The sequence below is a fragment of the Bombus bifarius genome, unplaced genomic scaffold (genome assembly GCF_011952205.1).
Source record: "Bombus bifarius isolate JDL3187 unplaced genomic scaffold, Bbif_JDL3187 scf7180000007980, whole genome shotgun sequence".
NCBI classification, from domain to species: Eukaryota; Metazoa; Arthropoda; class Insecta; order Hymenoptera; family Apidae; genus Bombus; species Bombus bifarius.
Genome location: NW_022884365.1, coordinates 591518 through 618471, shown reverse-complemented (window position 1 = coordinate 618471; position 26954 = coordinate 591518). Strand labels below are relative to the sequence as shown.

At 44.3% G+C, this 26954-nt stretch overlaps 1 protein-coding gene and 1 pseudogene across 1 annotated transcript; one reads left to right on the top strand and one right to left on the bottom strand.

Annotated features, from left to right (window-relative positions):
* The first annotated feature begins 14308 nt into the window (after positions 1 to 14308).
* Positions 14309 to 15398, top strand: LOC117204786 (annotated as a pseudogene).
* A 3937-nt stretch (positions 15399 to 19335) lies between these two features.
* On the bottom strand, positions 19336 to 25969 carry LOC117204778 (cilia- and flagella-associated protein 43-like). Its single transcript, XM_033442511.1, has 8 exons — positions 25408 to 25969; positions 24372 to 25119; positions 23648 to 24278; positions 22562 to 23387; positions 21906 to 22189; positions 21079 to 21504; positions 20112 to 20976; positions 19336 to 19898 (listed from the first exon to the last, which is right to left on the bottom strand). The coding sequence occupies exons 1-8, from the start codon at positions 25967 to 25969 to the stop codon at positions 19336 to 19338; spliced, it is 4905 nt and encodes a 1634-aa protein (XP_033298402.1).
* Between the last annotated feature and the right edge of the window lie 985 nt (positions 25970 to 26954).

Below are 26954 nucleotides of genomic sequence, written 5' to 3'. Positions count from 1 at the left end.
TTTTATAAATCATGGGGTAAAGTTAAGTAGATAATACCCTCTTAAGGAGAATTATTTTATTCTAGATAATAAACAAACATTGTTTCGCGTTTTCTTCCCTCTTAACGTTTTATTTATTAAGACATAAACACTCGATGATAGACTATACTGTAGAAATAACCGAGTGTAGTGTACGCTTGCATGGCATTCTTTTGTTACTTCAATCGTTTTCACCAGAAGGTACCATTTGGCATGAAAGTGATCGAGGAACGATACTTATTAATAGCGGTTATGAGTCGTTGCATTTCAGAGTAACTGTACGTGATAGCTGTAATAATTGGGAATTATCGGTACGCCGTACGAAATAGAAAAAACTCGAAATTCACGCATTTCACAATTTCGAGATATCCGGTAGGACGTTGATTATATGTACATCGAAGAAATTTATTATTATTCTTTGGAAAGGGGATGAGGAATGGACGATGGCGTACAAATTACCATAGTTGTTCAATTATTTGAAAAAAAGAAACGCTTCCAGATTTCGAACGAAAGAATGACGATAACGTATGCGAATAAACGCAACGACCGATAGCTGTGTTCGTTGCTATTACGCGTGGTGAAATAATTGCTTCCTGCGGTAATTTCCATTTAATCGTGAAAGTTGATTAAAATTAACCGAAATCAGTTAAATAATCGAGCCACCAAACTCGTTTGCGAAAACTTTTCGAGATGTTTACGATCGAGAGGTCGTTCAATATGTCGCTGGAAATGTGGATAATCAAGGTTCATAATACTTACGTATTATTGGAAGAACAAGATCGGACCACCTACGACGGAATAATTTCGTTTCGTCGAAGCTTTTTCCCAAGTTCACCTTCTGCCTTCTGTTTCACTTTATCGCATATTTATGCGTGTAATTACATTTCGTAGTTTCAATTGCAGTGATCAAGGCAGCTATAAAATTTGTAACGTTGTAAAGTATACATGGATTTCACGATAGTTAAATTTGCGCTATCGATTTAAAATTTGCTTAGGTACACAACTTCTACTTTTAGATTCTTAAACGCATCGTTGGCGTTTATTGCTCGTAAGTTTGTACAATTGAGTATAATTTTGTAAGCAAGTACTCCGTGACATTCTGCTTCTCCATTACGAAGGTCTACCTTCCTTCGACATAGTAATACATCATAAACACATAGGAAAACTGATAGGTTGACACGCATAAAAAATGACCGTTTTTTGTGTCAACTTTAAATTAGGTGAACACTTATCGCGTCGATCTCGATTCCGACAACACACAGGTGGTGTAATTACGCTATCTACGTGATTAAATACGTACGTAAATGTCAGTCGCAAACACAGTTACATTATAAACGCATCAGGATACCTTCCTGATACATCACGCGTCTTCCCTAAATCCCTAAATGCTTTCACCTTGTAAACTACAGACAACAGCCCCACCATCTAACCCGCAGAAACCCTATCCTGGAGAAAATGGACGACGATGGGTACGCCAATCGAAGACACGATATATGCTGCACGCCGTGCCGTGGCTAATCGACGCGGTGCAAGCAGGTACCTGGTCCGCAGCGTGCACAGGCGCGCTCTAAATACACGTTAGAAGCGTGGCCAGTCGGTCGTTTAATCAGACGCCGCAGGCGAGCTTCCATGTCGAACCGTGAATATCGGCCGGTCGTATCTCGGCCGAGATAAAAATCACCACGGTAATTTCGGCGTCGTGCACATGTCGCGTCCCATCCGGCCTCTGCCCTCGCGCGGACCCTGCACCGTCCACAGGATCCACGAACGAGCGTGTTGCTTTATCGCCGCGCGGCGATCTATCGATCCGCAGCTTGATTTCGATGCCGCGCGCTGAGCTGCTTCTAATCGTCGCCCCGCGTCCGATCCGCATCAATTTCGCATTCCGAAACGAATAGACGCGTTTCCGACTCTGGCTGGAAGGCGAGAGGAAATTTTTAGGCCTCTTCGTTTCTAACATTTTTAGATTCTCGAAAGTGGGACAGATCAGCCGTTGCTTGAGAATTTATATTTTATTTTGTACAAAGAATTTCTTAGGGAATTATATATTACAATATCTAATTATCAATGGTACAGCATTCTACGAATTTATGGTATTCTACGGTAATTGGAGTTATTTATTCTAACGTATCTACCTTTCATTTTTGTGTTCCATTTTACCTGACAATGTTATAAAGTTTTCTTTGCTTGTATTCGTCGTGTTTCTCAGGTGTCCTCTATTAATGTCTTAATCATTAAATATATCTTGGCATTCATCTGCGAAAATTATTTACCCTAAAACATTAAATTAATGACCTTAATCTAAATTAGTGTTTCACGGAGCGACAGGAAATCGAGTTCCTGTCTCCTCGAAAGAAATTTCCATATTCCCACGGCGACTCCTTTCGAACGCAATCCCGCAGGTTTCATGGAGAAAACAAAAAAGGTTTTACATCGTTTTCCAGGATATACGCCATCGTTGTTTCCTCGAAGGGGGAACGACCAAATCGCAGATGACAGGCAATCCCCATAGAAGGTGTATCTTTATTGTCGTAATGAGGCTGTTTTAATGCCGTCTGGAACGAGCCTAACGGTCATTAATGGTAACAGTCTTGCCCACCTTTATCGTTATTACGCGATCGTTAACACGTTCACGCGCACGCATATACGGGGTGTCTCGTTTGCATCTTCTTCGAAAATCATTCCCCTAACTGTATCGCTATTTTATATTATATTTGTACTGAAATGAATATATTTTCAAGTTGTTATTTCGAGAGATATATGCTTCTTATATCACAGACGTATTTCTACGTTTTATTAAATCTATCTTCGATAAAGTTCGTATCGCAACAAAATCGTTCGTTTCGAAAAAGTCTGCGATAATATCGTTTAGAGTTCGTTACAATCTTATCACACGCATTGTATTCGACATATACATACGTACGCAGTGAAAATCAGCTCCAGAATTTCCATACCTACTTAACGTTAAATTAGAATGTAACATCGGTTTTATTTTTACTTACAAGTCGATATAAATGCGTCTTGACACTCTTAATGGAGGAATATTATCGATGCGTCCAATTATCTCGTGCAATATGTAAATTTAACGACAACAACGATAATGAAACTCGTCGAATGACTTGGAATCGCCCTGCGGCGCTCCCCGTCCGGTGACATCTTGTGTAATTAGAATAATAAGAAAAATAAGGAAGTCTCGCGATTAGTTTAACTGTTACGGAATCCAGGTTATCGAGTTTTACATATTGAAACTCGAGACAAAATGACCTCATTTCGCAGCGACTTTGTAACAAATTTTCGCTTTTACTTGCCGAATGATTCATACGTGCGAAGTAAACAGGAATTGTTCTTAAAGCAACATCGTCACTCGATAACTATGACATAACTCGACATTTAGGTTTAAAAGGTGTTAACGATCCAATCGAGAATGACAAATTAAAATTGTTACAGGCCGCAGAGTGGTCGCTGATAAAATCTTAAATTTTCAAAACACCTCGCGACGCAAAGGTGTTGAGGTTATTCGGTGTGTAAACAGAGAAAACACGTGGATAAATTGTAAGGTAGAAAATATATTTAAATAGAAGTGTAATAAGTAAAATACAATTTGAGCTGATTCAGATCCACACGCTAGCTGTGTTACCTAATAACTGAAAAAAAACCCGAAGCCAACGTCGCCTGTCTACTGTTTATGGCCTGACTTCGTCGCAGTCTTTTGTCTACGCGCTGTCGATGGCTTCAGTGCTTGAGAAAACTAAAAAGGACCAGATGTAGAGTTTTCTTAGAAGTGGTAACCACTTCAACAAAAGGAAAAGAAATTATAAATTTACATTTCTCCCAAAACAATTTCACACGAAAGGAACCTCATCTCCGATAACTTCGAACATCGTTCGATGTAAAATTTAAAGCAAACCGATCCTTCGAATCCCTTCTCGCGTTCACCAAAATTCTCGAAGGCAGACAAGAAAAAAAGGCCGGCACATAAATCGTCCCGCAAGTTGAAAATTAATCACGATCGAAGTCGCTCACTTATTGTTAGATTGCTGCAATCTCGAAACGCCCGTGGGCTCAGGAATTACGCCCGCGGAAGGAATATCCGGCCGGATGGCCGGAATTTCGTTGGCAAATTAAAAGGCGGTCGTTCGATGTTTACCGAGGAACGACGAGCCTTAGTACCGAGTGTTCGCCATGCCGACGAAGATTGGAACGAACGCTCTGACGAGAGAACTCACTTGTAAATCAATTTATTCGTTGACGGGCCGCGTGTGGCGGGCCGCTTCCTTATTAAAATTCGAGGCACGGGCTTGATTTTAACGATCAGGGATACCGTGTACGGTGCATGGGAAGGATACCTGTCCGATGGAATAGAGGTATTTGTTTTAAAGATACCTTGGACGAGTGTCACGAGTAATCGGTTTACGAGGATAGCTCGATTAGGCAACTAGTTAAATTAATAACCTTTCAACTTGCCGATACTTCACGGTGACTAATTGTAATGTTCGGGTGCTGCGCAATTTTTGCTTTGTCACATCGCATGAATTTCGTATACCGTTATGAATTATAGTCAATTTCTACGTGGCCAAATGATACAACGAGCACAACAGTTGCGTAATGAATATTCCCTGCATCTCAACCAACCAATATTCCCATCAAGGAAACATCCAATTTTATCGCTTCACATTCTGTCCCATCGGTAACACCATTCTATAAAGAACTGGAAACCCGTGGAGGCAACGCTGTAGTCGAGATTCATGCGAAATTTCGAGCGACCACAGGGCTTTTCCGGTGCGACCTCACGTCAGTTGGAATGACATTGCACGCGATGCACCCGAGCCATCTGGTATCGGCGATTGTCGCGCATCGAACTGCAACTCTGTCCCAACTGAAACCAAGGTACTATTATACGTTTTAACCGTGCAATATCAATGTCATCCATATTTGGCCAACTTGGCTTCTACGCGCAGAGAAACAAAATATCGTGAGAGGTCCGAACCATGGGCAACACCGTTAAACGCGACAATTTCGCGACCGAACCACTGATCTTGGAGACGCGACGCGATTTTTGCTTCCGTTCGAATCGACCGAAGACACGCGATTCTCTCGGACCAAGTTCGTTCACCGAACCCTCTTTTGTCGAAGACTCTGGGACCACCGAGTTTAACGCCTCATTGTTGACACGTTCAGCGAATTCTTTTATTTCACGTTTTCTCTTTCCCTTCAGACTGTCGTGAGAAATTTGCCGCAGTCGCTCTGCCGTAGAAAGAGATGGCAAAGCTGTGGAATCAAAGTTTATCTGTTCTTCTCTGCGAAAATGTCAAGCGACCGAGCAAATTCCATAATTCACTCGGTGTAATTCGTAACGCAAGGATAAAGAAGAAAATAAAAAAGAAGGACATCGATAGAGACGTTGGGATTCGATCTAAAATTAATATCGATAAAGGAAAGTACAAGGTTGCGTATAATTTGCGTAATCGAAGAAGAAGATACGTGTAATCCACAGTCCTGTACCATTTGGTCAGAACTTGTTCTCTTCTCTAAATAGCTTCGCCGTGCACCTGCTAGGAATCATTAGCGAACAATCACTGTATCGATCATCGAAATTGAAATTACTGTAATTCGATTTCGGCATAACTATAGACCCATATGCGTCCCTCCCTGCCACGTATTTAATTATATTATATAGACAACCATCGGGGAAGGAAACTCGATTTAACTATAATCCTATTTATCCGCGTAATTACAAAAAGTCTGAAATAAAAGATCTTAGGGTAAGCGAGCGATAGTAATCTTACAAAAAATCCCAGATACGCATCGAAGAAGGAAAGATTTGGCCGAAAAGATTGAAAGGGGGTGGTTTAATCGAACGGAAGTCCGTAGGATCGCGTCGAGCGACAGGTCGTGGCTCGTGGTAGGACGCGATCATAAGTCGAGAGTAGCGTAACCGCGTGTAGGTTCGCGTTGGGTTCGCGTGGCGTGCACAAAGCTGCACGATCGTGGCCATCGATAACAGGCCGTTATCCGCAACGGCAACAAATTGGGCCTCCATAATCGCGCTAATGCATCAACCGCGGCGGGCACGGGTGTGACGGTAAAATTGCGGCGAGTCCTCTCGTGAAAAGGGTCGATATTATCGCGCGAGGCTTAAGTACGCGAGAAGCATTGTACTCGCTAATCGGACACAGACGGCAGCGCAAAGTGCCTGGCATTTTTGCGCGGAAGCTGTAATCAACGCGCAATACGGTTCCACGTTGAATTAATGGCCGGACATGCCGCCACCACCACCCTCACCCTCTTAGTACACTACCCTCGATCGCTTTGAACGCTTCTTTAGAGCCACGGGGTAAAAACGACTTCGTGCATCCCCCACGAAGGCTGGCTAGAGGTTTAATCGGTATTTTTTCGATTCGGTTTGGAGAGCGAGGGTGACTGCATACTACTCCGTATGTCACTGAATACTTTCATGTTAATTTTTTAATACTCCTTTGCACGATGGTAGAGCTTAAAGAACCGAGGTTAGTCCTTACAGGAAAGGATATTCTTTTGAGCTGTTGAAAGCAGTTTTCTTGTCGATTATACAGATTGGTTGGTAACTGGCGGTACAAGCGGAAAGGGGGTGATTCTACGCGAAAAAAGAAGTCGAAAATGTAGAATAACAATTTTTCGTTCGAGGCTTTGTTTTCGAGAAAATCGACTTTGAATTTTCGCTCGGTACGCGTGCACTTCGTCGCGTCTCGTTATAACGGATCTCACTGTAGATTTTTAAAAAAATTAAAAAAAAGAAATTTTTATTCTATATTTTCGACTTCTTTTTTCGCGTAGAATCACCTGTCGCGTACTACGATAGGTATATCACACGCAATAAATTTTGCTCGCACACGTTACAAATTTATAGTTGTAGCTCTTGTATCAGCGAACGAGACAATGACGTTCGCAGCGAATCTGACGAAACTCGTTCCAAACTAATATACAACTCTTTCAAACGAAACCATAAAACACTAAAAAAAAAAAATCGGCTACCAAAAGCCATCGAAATCTTCCGACTTTTCAAGGAAGCGACGTCCAAGAAGTCAAACAGCCTTCGACATTTACCCCGATCGACGTTAACGTAAAAAGGAACATCGAAACGCGTTGGAATCGAGCTCGGTTGGCGGCCCGGAAGAGAAGGGGGACTGCGCGATTCCGCGGCGAACGATGTTCAACCGACGCGCAATTGCATCCTCTCTTTCCTGTTCGGCAGTAAAACGATCCCCGCGTCTTGCGTCTCTCACGGTTCGCGGCGGCCGGTCAAAATTAGAAAAGTGCCGGTATAAAACCGAGGGAACGAGTTAGTTACAAGCTATGGGGCGAACAGCTGCCGCGTCCAGCGCGACTCGAACGTCGGGATATCACGCGAGAGAGATACGGGGACCGTGGGGCCGGAAGCGAGACGAGGAACACGAAGAACAGGACGACGCTGGATCTTCATGGTGGAAATGGAAGAATGTGAAGACGAAGAGGGAGAGAAGGCCGAAGACAACGACCCGCCACTCAGAGCCTCGTAAAAAGGACGGAATGTCACTGAATGACGGGCCGCGGGTCCATCGAGTCCGGTAAGTAATTCTTCGGCAATTACATAATTACTCGTGGTTAGCGGCTGCGCGTTAGACTGGTCGTGCTTGGTCGCGCGGACCAGAGAACGGTCGTTACGATATTTACTACTATATAATGGCTGCCCCTGCCGAGGAAGAAACGGGCCGCGCGAGCATCCAGGCTTCGAGGCGTCCTCGAGATGGTTGGCTTCTTCCCACTGCCACTGAGGGACAGCTGGATACTCGTCGTCATCTTCGGGGATCGACCGCTCTTTCCTTCCTTCGTCCAGTCGTTCGTTTGTACGTTGGTTCGTTCTGCGAACGTGAAACGCGTTTCCATCGGGCGCGATCACGACCGCGAGAGGCGGTAATTAGCATTCTACGCTGCTGATGGAACTGGAGACCGAGAGGCTGGAGGAAGTTTCTGGAAGAGGAGGTCGCAGGGGAAGGGCGGGGATCATTTCTTTTGTTTCGATTTGCAACGTTTCTGGTTGATGGGTTTAAAGTTGGTACTTTGCCATTCCTGCTACTCTCCGCTTTTGTTGGTGTGCTCGACGCGAGACACGCTTTCGTGAGAATCTTTTTTATTCTTCTTTGTTAATTTTTCGCTATCGTATTATTTATAACGTAAAATTATTCTGTTGTTTCCTTCAAGTTCGTCGGATCCTCGTCTACTTCGAATACACTGGAATAAAAAATGATCCCGGCCGGAGTTTTCTTTGGGTCTCCTCCGACGATCGCTAAGTTGAACGACGACACCGTTGATCGCGTTCGCAGATTTATGCGCGCTATCGTTCGCGGTTGATAGGGAAAGCTTCTAGATTTCGCTCGGCCATACGGTGGACGTTCGTCGGTGAAGGACGTTGCAGGGAATTGATGTAGCGTTACCAACGCCGCGACGGGTGTAATGGATGTAGTGTTGCTAGTGGCGTACGATAAGCCCGCAGAATGGATGCACTTTTCACGCGTGTAACTTCCGCTCACAGCGATCCTCCTTCTCGCAATGTTCCAGCTGGTTTCCTTGTAATCGTGGTCACTTTTCTTGTGACAGGGGCCGACTTTATACCACGTAAGCTTATCCAGAAGAAAGGGAAAGGTTATCCAGGGCCGAATGAACTGTCTTTCTTCGTCTTACGTTCTTTCGCATTATCGTTAAATTAGGACGATTGTTATTTAAAAAAACTAAAATTCTATCAGCATCGCAGACCGATCGAACCACGCGTACAAGTAAAAAATCGACTCGTAACGAGACAAGGGACACACATGTATCGTCGGCTAGTATTATAGAAGGCAGTAGAAGCAGTCACCGAGAGGGAGGGCCCCACGTGTAATTTCAGTAATTCCGCGGTCTGGGGCCGTTCACGAGGCCGCCAGCTCGAATGCTACAATTCGCGGGGCCAGAAACAGACGTATCCCTGGTCTCGCGAGCACGCGAGAGCCGCGATTAGTAATTTGAATCGTTACGGCCGTCATTCCCACCGTTCCTTCTCGAGGCCGTCCACTCTCGAACTCTGTACCGAATTCCGAAACAGGGGAACGCGTTACGAGTCTCCCATACCACCTCTCTCTCTCTCTCTCTCTCTGCCTCTCTTTCTCCTTCACGTACAAAATGGTGGCCGGATCGACGTTGGAATCCTTCTAACGATGACTTTTGTACACGCGGACAGCAGGTAAATACGACGGAGCCGCGTTACAAGGAAAAGAAAACAAGGAGGACGTGGGGAACACGCTGGCCAAAACACGCGTGACCTGTATTTAAGGTGGTTTCTCCTCGGTCTCGTTCGAACGAACAGGGCTTCTACGTTTCTTTTCCATCTTATTTGCAAACTACCACCCCTTTTTTTGCGTTTCTTCCTCTCCTTTATCTTCGTATCGTTCGTTCTTCCTTTCGTTTCCTTTTCTCTTTCCGCTCGGTTTCGATAGTTGCCTCCGTTATTGGTCCTGCTCGATCGTTCTCCTTTGCACGCGAACGTGAGAACCCGGATCGCTTTTTAATTTTTACCATGCAAACGCGTGTTCTTCCTAGATCGATGGCTCGTCGGTGGGTCTCGATTCGCGGAATCTTGAGACAGTTGCAGGTCTCGAGCAGCGAAGTGTTGGTTTTTCGGAATATCGCTCGGTAGAAATTAGCCGATCGCCGCAGGCTATCACTTCCTGGTTACTTATCGCGCCATAAATGATTGCTCCTCGTCTCGTCCTCGGACTAATTTTACTCGCTATCCCACTTCGACACTCCGCTTGTTCGTCCGTTTCAATTCGTCCACGTTCACGCCTGGATATTCCTATTTGAAATTACAAAAAGATTTGATCAAATTCTACGTTATACAGCCCGTAGCGATGTTCGCTCGCGTCCACTTTTCGCACCGTCGAATCATCAAAATCCCTGCCAACGATCGAATGCTCGCTAACAGCGACAAACGATCCGCTCCACCTTCTTCCATTCGCCAAACCTCTGAAAAACAACTGCTCGATAGCGCAGCACGTGAAACGCATCGAGCGTTTCGATCAGCTTTCCCGACATATTTATTGCACCCGGCCCGAGACTCTGACCCCGCGTGCGGTCCCGCGTACCAACCCCTAGCCCGAGGAGTCGTCGTCGCCGACCGGTCGAGGTTCGATTCCAATTCGATACGAACGTCGCGGAGGAAGGCGCGGAGAGCGTTGGTATCGGTCATCGGTAATAAATTTCGTGTGAAATTGCCGGTCACCCCGGGTCTCGACCCCGCTTCGAGAACGCTACGGGGTGATGAGGAACGCCGACTCGGCCGCGAGGGTGGGAGAGGGCGCGCGACTTGGCCGTGCAAAAGCAAACAACAATAATAATTATTCCGATAGAAGAAGGGGCCTGGTAATATCTGTAATGGGCTGTTCTACTCGAGTGACCTGTCAGCCGGCGCTGAATTAATGGCAGCCGAGATTTCGCGCGGAAACGATCCGCGCCGGGGGAGGAAACGGCAGGATCCGTGGTTCCAGGGCTGAAAGCGGAGGAAGAGAGAGCCGATCGTGGCTCACGACCGTCCACCTGACTCGTTACGCTGTTTATGGCGGGCCGGGAACGTTCTACCGGCCCTCGTAATCGTATTTCTACGTGTACGCTCGTAGACTGCGTACTCGAGTCTGTTTCTATCCGCGACGTCGATATACCGACCCGATGCCAGCCGTGAGATGTTGCTCGTCCGTATCCTGGTGAGCCCGAGTCGCGATCGACAAAACGATCGTGCTAAAGTTCCTTCGGCTGCTTCTCTGTGTATATACGCTTGGTCGAGCAGCGTATTTTGTACGTGGAAGGATTCGAGCGAATTTAGAGTTGGGTTTTCAGATTTCAGGCAACTCTCGACTCTCGAGGGTCATCGATGTCTCCCTTAATGACTTTGTATGGTCGTGGTGATCTCGAAGGTAACTGGAATTATCTTTGACCACAAAATGAGATAATCTCTGTCTGCGATATCAGACTGGGCCTCTTGCATAGTATCTGCTTCTAATGGTTTCTTTTTAGAGCTTGTTTCTAGCTACGACTAGCATATGATTGATCGACTAATCAAACATTGCTGAATTATAGCTGTATCATCGGTCCACATATGCAAATAAAAGATACTTCACCGAGTTTCTGTGCCACGCTCAGCCCTCCACTCATCGATCAAGGGGCATAAATCGATCGAGCATCACGGTGAATACGAAGCAGGTTAAACTGATTTCCTTAGTATAAAAGGATTAACAAGAAGCATGGGAAAGAACGGCGTAAGAGGAAGAACGTGGATCAACGAAGAAACATTTTCGTGCAACCAACAGCACGCAGTTGCTCGTCGAGGGCATGGCTTCGGCCGCAACATTGAAAGAAGCTCGCAGCACGCTGGTGCTCTTGTGCACGCGTAATTTTCATTCGTGAGTCGCGTGCGGATCCTGTCGCACGCGATACCATGTATATATTTTCCATTTCAAGTATACTTCTCTTCACTGTATCCCGAAAACTTATTATCTCTACTATTAAGTAACTTGATATTTGATTCTGTTTCGTATGCTCCCATTGAAGGTTCTTCATTCTATTGTCACGTGTAACTCCATAATTGGAAGGGACGCGACAAAGTGAAAGCTTCTTACTCGTTAAATATCAGGAAAATAGCATTTTTAACGCGTTAGAAAACTAGCATAACCGCAACAGGGCACAAAGAATTCACGGTAAAGTAGAAACAGAAATTCTATGGGATATTCTAGCAAACTTCTCTCCACCACTTTCCAATTATATTTCCTGAAATAGGTGTCATCGATTGAAACGCGTGAGAACGGAGAATTGGTAGGAAAAGTAGGCTGAACAGAAGCCATCTGGTGGCAGGTTTTCCCATGGCAGAAAGCAACGTGAGTGATAGGTACAACGAAGGTCGCTGGGAACGCCAGCAAGGCGGCAGAATCCGACGCTAATTAAAAATCTGCCCATGGAATATATTATCGCTGGTATCATGGTCGCAGGAAAACAACGCCCATTCCAGGCTCCGATTTGACACTTCATCATTCGTGCAGCATTCGGGACCCTGTCATTAAAACGAGATTAGACTCGAAATCGTAATGGAGCAGCCTCCCATACGTCCGTCTTCGCCAGGGCTCGAACGTTTCAAAGCGGTAAATCGCGCGTTAATTTTCGGTCATTACGTGTATCGGAGGTTGAAAGAGCGGCTTTGTATCTCGTTGCTTTTCTTTTCTTCGCGCGTTGATATGCGTCGAACGCGCGATGCGAAGTTGATAAATTTTCGTTATTAATCTCTAGTCGGGAATTAGAGAAATCCTTGGTATAATCTTCAAAAATTATCACGTGATCAATTTTTGGTAAATTGTTACAGAGTTCGTGCAATTTCCTCGTTTTCAGGTTCGTCCCTCTTGTTACCTCTTGCACAAAAAGAATTCAATTTTTTATCCTGACAGGTAGAGTTCGTCTACGTCGAATAACAAAATTGAATATCAAGTTCGCGATGCGAATCGATCACGTCACGAGACGTAATACGCAAAAATTTGTGTACCCGAGGAAACGAAACACGAACCGTTGAAACTAAAATGGAGAATTGATGCGCATAGGCTAAATAGTATTTGAGAAGAACAAAGGAACGAGACAAATTAGTATATTAAAATTCGTAAGATGGAACTTAAAAATACGAAGCGGGAATACGTTGAATCCGTCGTAGTCTTCCTGAAATAATCTGCGACAAATAAAATATTTTTTCTTATATATACATATGTAGGAATGTTTATTGTAAATTAACAGAAAAGACAGTATGATAAACGCAATATTGTAACACTCTCACAAAATTGAATATAATATCGCGCTTCACGAATTCGCTTATCACTATTTCTACGTCACAGCAACACGATGAACTTCTCTCGACCACGATTAATTCAACTCTGACAGCATTACCACGCTCATTTTTCCCTTAACAAACCTTGGTAACGCTCACGATACTCCTTGACAACATTAACATATCTTGACAACATTTATAAACAATCAGCCACGTCTTTCACTAACGTCACACCATCCCACACATAGTATGTACTGACCAAAAGTATATAAAACAAACAGATGCAATCTTGCACATCCGTATTTACAGTACAGAGCAACAAATATGACACAAAAGAATTTGGTACAACGAAGCTCTCAATACAATGTTCCAACGTATTCAAAAATTTAAACGGACTAAAGGACATAAAACAAAAACAAAAAAATACAACAAAATCCTGTACATCGTTGCTCGTACCGCGAAGCAGAAAAAAAATTGGTGGAACGCGTAAAATGGGTGAAAAGCTCGCATAACAACCCCATAGTGAAAATTTAGCGATGTAGTCTGGACTCGAGACAAACCGTGGTGGTCCTGACTCTGTTCAAAATAGCCGTTTCAAGGCGTGTTTCGAGGTTGGCTGGATACCACGACAGGACGATGTAACGTCGTGGCCATTCAGTCCAATCCAGCGAAAAGGAACGAGGGTGGCGTTTCGTGGCGTTCCATCCGACTCGTGGCATCGCGCATTGTGGATTCGCGCATACGTAAGTGCATCTCTGCGGAATATGCCGACACGCAGAAACACGTCCAAGCTTTACGAGGATTTATGTCACGCTTAGGCACCGGTCCACTATGCGAAGCATCGATAATGCAACCTCCAAACACACCCAAACACGTCTACGAGATGGAAGTTTCCGAGCTCCTTAGCATGTCGCGTTTTGCTTGTTTAATATTATATATGTTCCATTCCCTTTCCCGATATCCTAATACAATCGCCATCATTCTCGAGTTTGTCGCTTAGATCTGTTAATGTAATTCGCACAAGCGCAGGTTTACAGTCATCGAACGTAAAGCGCGATTTCTCCTACACGAGATCGTCGTCCTTTCTTATCGAACGACTCGATAAAACTTGAACTCCAACCACCGTAATCACCGTCAACGTTCGTTCCTCGCTATTGCCCAGAAAGTATTATTACCATGTTTCGAAACCCACCCCGTGATCTTCGTCTAAAGTGACTGACATTAGGCACGCGACGTGCAACGCTCGGACATCGCGTCGTTCTAGGTTTCCGCAAATGGTCCACGAAGTCACGGTACCGAGAATCGTCCATGGTTTCTACAAAATCGAAGTTATTCCGACGTTACCCCGAACGTGAAGGTACCATCGTCTCCGTGGTAAACCTCGACGTCCTTCTCGTCTTTCTTCTCCTTTCGAGCGAAACAACGTAGCCGCTCTTCGTCGCGAAAATGAGAGTTTACTGCGCGTTGCAACGGGTCAGGGGGGGAAAGAAGAACGCTCCTTTGTCTCTTTATGGTCTGAAAGTGGCCCATGGAGGAGCAGGCGCACGAACGGCCGTCGCCATCGACGACCAGCCCGTCTTCTTCGCGGACGCCACGAAGAAGTACGGTCGGATAATAACGAGTTTCGCTGTCGTCCCTTTCGCCCTTCGCGTAGCGCGAGTCGTAAACTCGACCTCGCTGCCAGGCTCTTACTCTCCTCCCTCTTCGAGTTCCCCCTGCGCCGAGCAACGTTTTTCTTCGCCGCTCGATGCCGGACGATCGCGTCAAATTTTTATTGCGCCAACCGGACTGTCTCGCGCGATCGTCCAACCTTATACGGAAGAGGGTGACCGAGCAACCGGTGAACTTCAGGATCGAAGCGAAGAAGTAGGAAGTTCGGTTAGATCTATCGGCGGTGGTTGCAGGATTTTTCTAGCCGTCAAGAGTTGAAGGATTATCGATACGTTACGTACACTTGGACAAACGAACGCTGGCAATTCGACGCTACACTGTTCAGTAGGTGACAGCGTTCAGAATCCAATTTTCCGAGGTTATTAAAAATTCTAGTGCAAAATATCAAATTTACTGATAGATATCTTCGTTACAATGATACGATACCTTTTCGGCCGCCCTCTTGTTCGCGGTAAATAGACCTTTTAGAAGTAGACACCAAGAGACATCCTTAATTCTACTTACTTCTAACCAATAATGCAAGAAGTATCAAGTTCACACGTAAAGTATTGCAACAACAAATATTTCATGTAGGTTTACGTCCGCCGGTATTGAGACACTACAACGTTAATAAAAAGGAGGATTTTAAACGACCTCGGACGGATGGATTGAAATATAAACATGAAAATGGTACGAATATATTTGGTGTAGGCGTAAACAATTTCTCAATCGCTTACTTAATTCGTGCTTCTTCGTAGCGTGTTACGAGCAAATGGAACCAAGGGATTCGATGAGAAAGTCTACTCAAGACGTGTCATACCCACACGACGTAATGCAGGCGGAACACAAGGTGTTCGAGCTGGTTGAGACAGTACGAGACTGTTAGAATTTAATCTCTCTTAAGACACAATGTTTGTGTTGAAATAATATAATGTGATATTTATTAAACAATTATTACAGGAATTATAAGTTTCTTGTGGAATGTAGACAGTTGGCTATTTATTCTCAGACTGACTGGCTTAGTGACCCATGGCCCTTGAAAAGGTTTTGAACTCCACTCTCTATGCAGTAATGAGTGAGATCTGTGTAGATGCTGTGTGGCGTCACATGTGCCACAGAACCTTCTAGTAGCCTCTCCACGTGCCCAATGTTCCATCCATATCCTTGCGCTTCTTCCGCCGAATTCTCGAAAGAGCATGCACGTGCATCTCAGGAACGCACGCTAGTGGGATATCGCTGGGCAAGGAAGAAAAGAATCCGTTCGATCAATCACCTCATCTGTATGCGATTAATATCGTTGTATTGCAACAGAGACAAAGACAACTAAAGACATCACCTGCTAAGATATACAAAATTACGCTATTATTTGACGTAATAAAACACAGATGAAATAAAATCTACGACGTGTTGCACGTGTCATTCAAACATGAATTCAAAGATTACGCATATCCGTCCGTGAAACTTCTCAGCAAAGGAAATCACTCATCGTGTAACATCAACTACCGTGATAAAAAATTAACAGCTTCTGCAACAACTACGTAACATCGAACGAGCATCAACCGGTAGCCAAGGAGCGCTCGAGGTGGAAAAAGAAGTGATATTTTTTTAAACGCGTGGAGCATCGGCAGCGGGCGTAACGCAATATTCCGACGGAGGTATTTTTCCCCGGTGATCGGTTAAAAGTCGGCCGCTGGGGGCGGCGGCGCACGGCGGGAGAAGACGCATTACCAGATTGGCTCGCGCCGCTCGCATTCACCCAGTCTTTTACATTCATGAAGCTTTTATTCGCTTGATTTGACTATACGCTTCGTATTCACGGCTCTCGATTTGATTTGCATTGATTGGAGTGCCAGGTTTCCCGATAACCGGCTGCGCCCCCCTTCCGTGCACGTCGCGCGACGCCACCGCCGGTAATATGGCGCGTATGTGCCATCGTACGCTGCCACCGTCCTCTTCGCAGCTAATTCCGACCGTGGAAATCGCTTGCTTCGAGCTCCCCAGGCATCAGAGTGTGTTCTATTAACTGAAATCTTTTGCTCGCAGACGAAAACTAATTATTCTCTATCTCCTTGTATTCTTAGCTTCTTCGCTCGCGTAAATTGCTTTTGGATTTAACGAAGCATACGTAGAAATTCTTTCATCGGTGGTCGATATGTTTCTTCTTCGCACGGATCATACGATTTGAAGTAATCTTCGGGGTGACGTTGGATCTTCTCAGTGTCTCCAGTGTCAATTTCAACTTTTTTTTTTTTTTTTTTTTGTAGAACTCCATAATATAACTTTGTGTGTTAGAAGGCGGATAAGAAGTTGAATGGTTTTAAGCAAAAAGTATTTCCTCCGTGCAAATAACACGATGTGTATAAAATAACACAATAGGCCACTATTAGTAACAGCTTAACGTTAGAGTACGCAATAGTGCAGATAAGTAGATAGAAATATCTTTCGAGTTACGCGCCGTTATACGGGTTTAAATTTTATTTCGTGCTCTTTAATCTCGTTGCTACTACCGATCGAATGTTCCACTCGGCAAGCAACAGAAATTATCGTAAGTGGCACTATCGTAACGGCGACTTTACGTTTTTACGTAACGATGACAGTATTATGTCGATGTGAGCGGCGAAACGATGATTAATCGATCGCCGGTCACAGATATCCCGAATTCCTCAGCCCGTCACGGCTACCGCGGCAACAAAAAAAGAAAACCGATGAATAACCTTTCAACCGACATAATATTTGGGGGACAAAGCCACCCTGGGTGCCAGCGTGTTCATTAATAAAAATCATACGATCGTTAGGGCGAAGGTATTTACAATTCGAGATCGAAGACTCGCCCTCTCTATCATTTTTTATGGTCATTTTTTCGAAGCGATGGAAATCGCGTAGTATATAAAAGGAAACACGAATCGAACGAAAAAAATAAATTTCCCCTTTTGATATTAGTATGCTATCTGATTTACCTGCTTAGATAACTTTATTAGGTTTTTCACACAAATTTACTGCATTAATTTTTCGAAAAGTCGTTCTTACAGATAATTTTTTCGATCTGAAAGTGTTTACTTTATACTTTCTTCCAAAAGAATTTATTTAAAACGCTAAGATCCATTATAAATGCACCCTGGTATGTCACCAACGAACTAATACATCGCCACCTCAAGATACCCACAGTCAAAGAGGAAATAGGAAAATATAGCGACAGATATAGCAAAAGAGTCGACAAACATCGAAACCCCCTAATTACTGGACTACTTGATACGTCAGACCAGATACGCAGGCTGAAGAGACACTACCCGTTAGACTTAAACACTATATTTAATTAGATAATTATATTAAGTAATATTTACTTATTTACAACACTTACTTAAAAATTATACTTCTCTATAATAAGTATTAACTTATTATAAATATTTAGCCATGTCACTGCGCCACGCTAGAAAAAATTACTGAAAATTCTCAATGCGAAAATTGATTGTAAATATTAATAAATAAAAAAAAAAAAGAATTTATCTCTCTTACAACCCGTCCTTAAACGTTTCTAAACTTTCTACCTGTAGGCACAGTAGCACCTGCTCAGACGAACACGGTTTCGTTAACTTGACGGCTGCAACCCTCGCGTTTCCCAACTACACAAAACACGAAACGTCATTCGTTATTCTCAAACACTGACAAAAGTATGCAGCTCCGTTGACATCCACCAATGTCCTCGATCTCAGCTTATAAAAAATGAATCGAGGCAGCTCGGTGACCAAAGTGGACGATCGACACACTGGAACAACCAGGAATCCCATTTTCTCTTGGGGAAAGAGGGCGCGAGAGATCGGACGCGTTTAATCGTCGCACGATGAGTCTGAAGATTCTTTTTTCTTGATCCCAATAGAGTGTAGGGGATAGACCGAAAAGCTAGTGCAGCTGGGAATATGTCGGACGAAATTGATTCGTACGCTTCGCGGTTCGCGGCGATCCAACGCGGTAGATCATTCATCTCGCGGCTCTACTATTAGTACAGTTATTTATGGTGAAAAAGAGTATAGATCGTGGCGACTATTATGCATCGCGGGTCCTCCGGGTGATTTATGTGCCGCTGCAAATTGCCGCTTGTCCTTTGTGAGACCGAGCAAAGCGAGCCTGATTAAATCCTTTCGAGCGGCCGTAACTCAGCCGCGTTTAGAAGGTGGTCTCCGTGATACAATATATGCCGTGGACACGGGAAAACGTCGGTAAACTTTATGATTATCCTGCGGTCGAGCAATTGGAGATCTTTAGACTTTCACGATGAGGGCAAATGCTATCGAAGCGAGGAGAGTGAACGATATATTTTTATTCTTCTTCGATTAACCCTTAACTACGAACGTCCGTATTTTTGCCGTTGCTACAGATCCTACTTATGTATATTGAATTTAAATATGTACACTGCATATATTTATATTCGTTTAATTTTCCTTAATTATGTTTAATTAAAAAATCTCATATTATAAAGGTACAACGATGGATGAAATCCAATTAATCGGAAATAATTTGTCATTTTGTAATGGAGATAATACTGAATTTAAATGCAGTTTGGAACAGGAGCGCGTTTCGTTTAAACGAACGGTGCTCCTCCTGTCTATTTCTATTCATTCGATCCATCCCTTTGACGCTTTAAATAAATCCAACCTCGCAAACCTCTCAAAACTCTAAATCGCGCGCTTCAAAAGCTCTGCGCAATTATGGAAATTGTGCTCCTCGGTTTCCTTGTTAGTTTCGCCGATTTCGTTCCCTAATGATTTACTCGTGAATGTGGCGAACGTAGGAAACAAATACGAAAAGAACGCAACAAATGAAAAGAATTAACAAGGACACTTTGGAAGCTCGTCCTTCTTCTCCGCGTCGTTATCATCGAGCATCCTGAAATGGAAGGTCGGGTATCGCCTGAGTCTAAGCAGTTCGTGCTCGGTTTGCAGCTCGATCAGCTCGGCGTAATTATCCTGCAGCTTCTTGATCAGTTCGGATCGGTGCATCACCATCCGCAGCTTCCTCTCCGCGTGCTCCCGCTGCCTGGCCTCGGCGATAAGATCGCGCCGGTGCTCCATCTCGCACCTCGCCACGTTCATCTCCAAGATCTGCCGATCGAGCTGCTCGTTCTTGCTTCTGACGGCGGCGATCTCCTTTTCGATCGATTCCAGCCGAGCCTGGTGGTCCTCCAAGATCCTACCGAACTGTCCTTCCATTGTTGCGATGTCCTCGTCCAATTGCTGCGGCGTCTTCTCATCTGGAAGCCCTTTGGCCTTGCGCTTCAGGTACCGCTGCATCTCTTTCGTCACCGTTACCGATTCCGTGAACTTCAGGTCCTCCCGCAGATCCTCCAGACTCTTTTTCTGACACTCGTGCTCCCATTGCTTCAACAGAGTGCCTAGAAAATTGTCGCGTGCAAGATACACAATTCATACGTGACATGGTCCATCGTGTACAAAGTCACAAGTTCGGAAATGCCTCGTATAGAATGATATCTATATTTATAGGAGATGAAAAGATGGAAAAATGGAAACACGCGTATGCATATGTAAGTATACGTGCGATAAGTACGTATGTATATGAGTATATCAAAGTGTTAGGAAGACGGTACCTCTCTGAAAGCTCAACAGACGAGATAAAGCCTGCAATTTACACTCCCCAGCAGCTCTAATCAGCTCGTTGACGTTTTCGACAGCCGTTTTCGAAACAAGAACCGCGTTCTGCGCGTCGTTTACGTCTCCTTCGAGGCAGACCTCCACTTGCCCCATCTTCAACACCAACTGTATCTCCGCGTCCAACTCCTCGATCCTCCGACATTTCCTAGTTTCGATCAAACTCTTCTTCATATCCTCCACGTCGGCTTTGCACTTCTCTATCTTCTGTTCGAATCCAAGGATCACGGCCTCAACGTCCGCGATCTCCGCCTGCTGTCCCTTGATCTTCAACTCGAGATCGATCTTGGTACGTCGCAGACGAATCAAGTCTTCCCAGTGGGAAGTTTCTATGGTCACTGGAAGAATAACTGGTCGAACGTCCAAATGATTCAAGATCCTCAGGTAATCTTTGCATTCCGATGGCAAGTAAACGCACGGCAATCGGGAGACTACGTGACTCGCTAAATCGTAGAGGTCGGAAGCCTCGAGATTTTTCGTATTTATTCTCGGTCTGCGATTGTACTGATGTTCGAGGAGCTCGACTTGCAATTTGTTCAGAGAAAAGAATTCGGATCTGAACTTTTTGGCTATAGATTTTTCTTTGTTCACGAGGGATCCATATTTAGCGACCATTTCGTCGTTAACACGGCGAAAACTGTTAAGATGATCGTTTAGTACTTCCTGATATTGTTCTTTTTCCACGATTTGCTTCTTCAGTTTGTCCTCTTCTTGCACGGCCTGCATTCGACGATGGATTAGGATCAAACCGCGGATATATCGTAAATTCAACTGATTTATCGCTGCTTCGATATTCATCTTGAACTGTGAAATATCAGAATTATACCGATATCGATCGATTTACCTTTCTCTCTCTCTCTCTTATACATAATCGTTCCACTTTTTTCTACCGATAAGCAAACTCACGCGAAATAGTTCTATCAATTTCCCATTGAACTTGTCAATCCCATCATTCAAAAGCTCCATGACCCTTCCATACTCCGCCTCCAACATCCTGTTGTACCGCTCGCGTTCCTCCATAAGGAATTGCACGTCTTTCTCGTACTGTTTCACCGCCGATATATCTTCGGACGTATAGTTTTCCGGCTTCTTCTCGAGCATGCAAGCCGGCTTGGGGACGTCTATCTTGATAGTGTCCTCCCATCGCACCTCCAGCACGCCGTCCATCATCGCCATTAGGGCACGCTCGCGAAAATCATCAGCCAGCAACAATAATTTGATTCGTTCTTCCTCCGCCGCCTGCTTGTCCAACAATTCCTGCTGCGACGGGGAAACGTACGGTTTCGCCTTCACCTCGTGATCCAGCACCTTGATAATGCTCTCCGGCCTTTCCTACGCGCGAAAAAGGAAACTGAACTGCCCGCGAACTTGCAGATAAAGATGACGCCTCTGAGAGTTTACGAGCCTCTCGATCTATGCCGATTATTAAGCGATCCACGATGTGATCAAGAATGGTGAAGAATAGACGGTTCAATTTGTCGAAGAAAGCACGAGTTGTGAGAAGTTTATACAATTTTATCATTTCGTGTCACTGTGGTATACCATATAGTGAAGGAAAGATTTTTTGAAAGTTCCTTAATTGTATAATGGCCTTAATTTACAAATCGACCGTTCTAACTTCGAACATGTAAGAGGATCGTTTGATCGATTGATTTACGAAAATTGAAGTAACTCAATTGATTGATAAATGTTCAATTCGTATCGAATTATCTTATAAAGTACGACACGTTTACCTGCCAGTGCCAAACAGGATCAGCGGGGATGTGTGGCACGTGTCGATTAAACATGGTCCTCAATTCCGTGTCGATACAACGTATCCTGTCGATCCTCTCGCGTATCACCTTCATCTCCCTCTCCTTTGTCGCATACACTTCATCGAATGTCTGGTTGAAGAAAGCGCGAAGTTTCTTGCTGTCGTGCAACAGCAAGTGATTGTTTATCATCACCTGGCCGAATCCGTAATATCCGATTTGAGGATAATAAGGTGACTGCTCGATGTATCGGTGTGTGGTCGTACCTTTGAAAGAAAACGAAGGCGTTAAAGTAACGGATGACAGAATTTTATGAAAAGACGAAACGCACACAAAGGAGAAAAACATTCTGCTGTGCGTTAATTTTCGATAATTTTCGATAAAATTTACAATTTTACTCGAAATTTATGTCATTTTATACAGATCGATACAATCGAGAATAAATTGAATTTTCACTATAAAACACAATTGTAAAATCTGATATTTTAATTCTTTCGATACGAGGAATAACTATACTTGCGTAGCATTATACACTATACTTATTTACCATTTAGGTTTCTAAGGAATTCAGTTTCGTCACAACTGTCATTAGTTCAATTCGTATTATTCTCTTTATTAAAGAAAACATCTACTCTTGCCTTGCATCGCCCTCTGTTCCTCCAAGTCTGCCTTGACAATGGCTATCTTCTCTTCCTCCAGTTCCTCCTGATCGTCATCGTTCTCGAGCAATAAATCCAATCTTCTCTCGTGTTCATAGTACACCTTCTGCTTCTTATGTAGCTCGACTTGTAGCTCTTCCGCGGTATAAATCCTCCAAGGCTCAAACTTATCGTCCTCCAAAATATCATAGGCGGTTTTCTTGCAAAAATTCGCCCACTGGAAGTGGTATTTTTCGTCTGTCGCTTCGGAGAACTCGGGATAATTGGTAACCTGTATGGTACCCAAAATGGCGAACAGACATTTGCCCAGAACCTGTTGAGGGTCCCAGAAAACCTTGCGAATCCATTTTGACACTCTGCGCGTCTCAGAGATATTGTGCTCGAGCTCCAAGCGAAGATTTTCACAGATGTCGCGGCCTGCTTTCAATTTCTGATCACGGTTTGTGAGATCTAGATCGAAGGATGACACAGGAAGTTTCTCTATTTCCGGACTGGCGTCGTTCGCATCCAGTAACTTTTTCACCTTGCCTCGTAGGACTTCGAAGTCTGCCAAAATTGCCGCTCTTTCTTCCTTACATTTTTCTTCCTCTTCTTTCAGCTGTATCTCATCCCTCCAATCCGACCAGGTCTTGTCACCCTGTTTTGGATCGGGGAACTCGTACTTTGGACGCGTTAATAGCTCGTAAATCGCAGGATCGATGCTGGCGTAGTCCGACTGGATCTTTTTCTTCAGCCTTTCGTAAATTTCGTATTCGGTTTTGTACAGCGGTTCCTTGGAGGAGGTTACTCTTGATTGCGAGAGATCCTACGCTGGAGGAAAGAAGGGGAAATAATTGTAGAAAGAGACTGGAATTACATTTATTATCGTCTCTAAAAATACGGGGAATACGATGTTCAGGTAACGATGAAAAGACTGAAAAATTCGTACGGCACTTTACGTACACATTGGCTCACGAAAATTTAAATTGTTCCGATTGTAGCAAATTAAAATACTAGGTATAATTCCACTTTATCGTATTTCCCACTATTTGCCTAAAAAATAACAACGAAACCAAAAATAAAAACCTTTCTTTCTCCAACGATACCGACCAACGAGCCATCGTAGCCCAAACAAACGATCAAGTCGCCTTGTTTATTCGCCATAGCCTTGGTCGTACCCAAATCGGACCTATGGTGCGTCATGATATGCGCCACTACTCGTCGTACCGTTTTATCTCTGATCAAGACGCATCCATCGAGAGCAGTGGTAATGATCCATGATCGATCGACGTACAAATTGGCCAGCTTAACCTGATGTCCCGTTGCTAAACCGTCCTCCATAAAGATTTGCTTAAAATCATGCACCCTCTGCACTCGTAATTGACGCGTCAGATAAGGAGATCCTATGAGCAACATCGGATTTCCAGGAACGTGATAGAGAGTACGATACACGCCAGGAAGTTTCAACGACTGTAGGGGATCGGTGATCAAATTTTGTTCCAATGACGCTTCGTATAGGTCCACGATCTGTCCTATGTTGTAATGTTTCGCGCCCACGTAAAGGACAAGGACTCGCAGCTGCCTGAATCCTTCGTAGATCAGAAGATCCGTGATCATGCGACGAACTTTGATCAACGTTACCGGGGTGTACATCTTGTCGCGCTGAAGACTTACGCAGTAACAGTTGCCGGTTCTTTTCTCGCCAGCGATCATGAATCTATAGTTTTCGTGATGGTATCGTGAACCCTCCAAGATTAAACATGCAAACTGCTCGTTTAAAGAAGAAACGATTTTCAAACAAATACGCTACCTTCCAGTGTTTGAAAACTTGATTAAATCTATCGGCGTTCTCTGCAGCCTCACTCGAGCTGCGATCCTAGGTTCGATCGGTTCGACAAAGGTAACGAACACCACTTCGCCGTTTTCCGTTCCCAACACGACTAACGGAAAATCTGGATGTGAAACTTGACAAGTAATTTCGCTTTCTATTTCTGGATCGATGGAAGATAACGGTTTCCCTTCGTAACACTCGACGACGATCAACTCTTTCTTCACATCGCAAGTCACAACGAGATGATGGCACCAGGGATAGATAAAATCCGCGAATCGATAGGCAGCGCCGTAATTGAGTACCATAAGAACTCTAGGAGCCGCATCGTCTTCGGTGAAATCGATCTGCATCAAATATCCTTCTAACGTGGTGTAGAAGAATCGATTTTCGTACGGATGAGTCACCAGAACGTACGGCCTTGTTTCCGACTTCACGTACCATTCCCTTCGCCACGAACTCGTTCTCGGGTTCCTCGTGAAGAAACGAATTTGACAGAACGTCGTTCGTAAGATAATACCATCTCGGAACCAGGCGACTATCGGCAATTCTACGTCCGTGCAGATGTCACATCGTTGGGAATACACGATACGATTGATGCTACTGCCATCTAAGTTGCTGAGAAAGACGTGGCCGTCGACGTCTGTGATGGCTAGCAGCGGTTCCGTAGATGTTGGACTCCAGTCTGCCCACAGGATCGACGTATCTCTCGGAAGCTTTATCTCGTGATCTAGAACACGAAAATTGGAATAATTTACTTGGAAACTGAAGAAACTTAAAGTAACGTTGAGTGAATTTTGGACAGTTGCCATTGCCAATGATTCGTCGGCTATAATTTTTCATAAAGTCACGTTACACTTTTACGTATGTCCAAGAGTGACTCCGTTCTCCTTAAAATTTGATAAGTTTCTCGGCTCGATTCCTTGGACAGGGTAGAATTTATCGATCGATCGTTTGATCCTAATAAAAGATCGAAGTCGATCGAATTTAACGATAAGAAGCAAAAAAACGCTCTTGCCTTTCACGATGGCGACTTTCCCAGCGATATCCACTTCCCACGTGTACAACTGTCCGCAAGTTCTGCCCAGTTGGCCGACAACGGTGGTTCCGATCTGAGTTATCTTCAAGATCTGTCCAACCTCGTCGCGTATAAAAGTATTCACGGAAATAATCTTCTCTCCGGTTCTCCAATTCCAAATGGTCATCATAAAGAGAGGATACGATCCAATGGAAATCAAGTGATCTCCCTGGGCAAACGCAGTGGTTAAGTATCCGGAAGCGCATCCACCGGTGCATTCGGCAATTTTCGACATGGACGGGTAAGAGAAGACGAGGATTCTCGGTTGAATGATCTTCTCCGCGAAGGCGAACACGGACAGTGTCTTGTGAGCGGAGAGACACCGGACGCCGTCTCCAGTGTCGTGATTCCAGCACCAGTAAAAACTCTGTTTCCTCTGACTGATGTTGAAGAACACGATGAGAATACCGGAACACCATGCTAGAACGTCCTTCGTTATCCAGACGATGTCTTCGAACTTGTTACCGCGTATCCAAGCGGGCCTCCAGTTGTTGTGATTCATCTTCTTAGGTAATCGACGTTACAAGAAGCGGATAACCTTAGAAATCTCTGTCTAGTTACGCAAGTTTGATAAAAGCTGATTCTTGGAAAACAGTCGAAGAAGCATACGACGACTTGACGTTTAAGGTCGGTTCACAATGAGCTGCGTTTGCGAGTCAGGGAAAAAGCGACTCGAATTCTGTCTTTAACAAACATTTACGATACAGCGATACAGTCTAATGGTCTTTGAGACTAAAATAGAATATATAGTGAAATATTATGTGCGAAGAATCGGGAGTATTAGGAAAGAATAGCAAAAACGCGGAGAAATGGAAGACGAACGGTGACGAAAGAGCAAACGGTTGGCTCGAATGCTTTGCCAGAAGCCAACGGGGTCGGCCTCGCAAGAGGAGTTTGGCAGGCTTAAGACAAAAGGTGATTAGGATACGCGCAGTCGATGGTGGTTTATAAAGACCCCCATAGCGTGGCGTGATGAGGTCAAGCAGCGGGGAGTCATTCGTATACCAAGGGCCGATCAAAAACTTATCCTTGCCACGTGATATACTGCCCGTGGATACCTGCCAACCTCTTTCTCCCTCTTTTCCTCCCTCTGTTCGATGACCTGATCCTCTGGCTGCCTACCAAACCAAGTCGTTCCACCGTCAGTGATGGACTCAACACGTTTCGCATCGGTTTCCAACCTTCCATCCAATCAATTTTCAAAATTTCATCTTTCATGGTCCCGAACGTGTCAATTTTTCAAACTTTCGCAGATTTTACTAGCTTTGATTCATTGAAACTTTTTATAAATCTTGGACGTTAGGGGCTACTATTCTCCGAATAAATTCTGATATATTTAAAATAATATTCTATGCTTTTTAACGAGAAATTAACGGTTTTAGTATATTTAGAACTCTCGGTGCTCGCCGGACATTTCTTCTATTTTCTTCTATTCTTACGTAGAAGGTCAAAGACCTTGCGAAACTAATTACTCGAAAATCTTAAGT

Excerpts from the sequence above, each read along its gene's own strand:
- LOC117204778 (XM_033442511.1), bottom strand. The coding sequence starts at position 25,969 with ATGAATCACAACAACTGGAGGCCCGCTTGGATACGCGGTAACAAGTTC. Across the intron at positions 23,388-23,647 it reads GTATCGTTGGAGAAAGAAAG|GATCTCTCGCAATCAAGAGT; the intron begins GTTTTTATTTTT and ends CCTCCAGCGTAG. Across the intron at positions 19,899-20,111 it reads TCTGTTGAGCTTTCAGAGAG|GCACTCTGTTGAAGCAATGG; the intron begins GTACCGTCTTCC and ends ACAATTTTCTAG.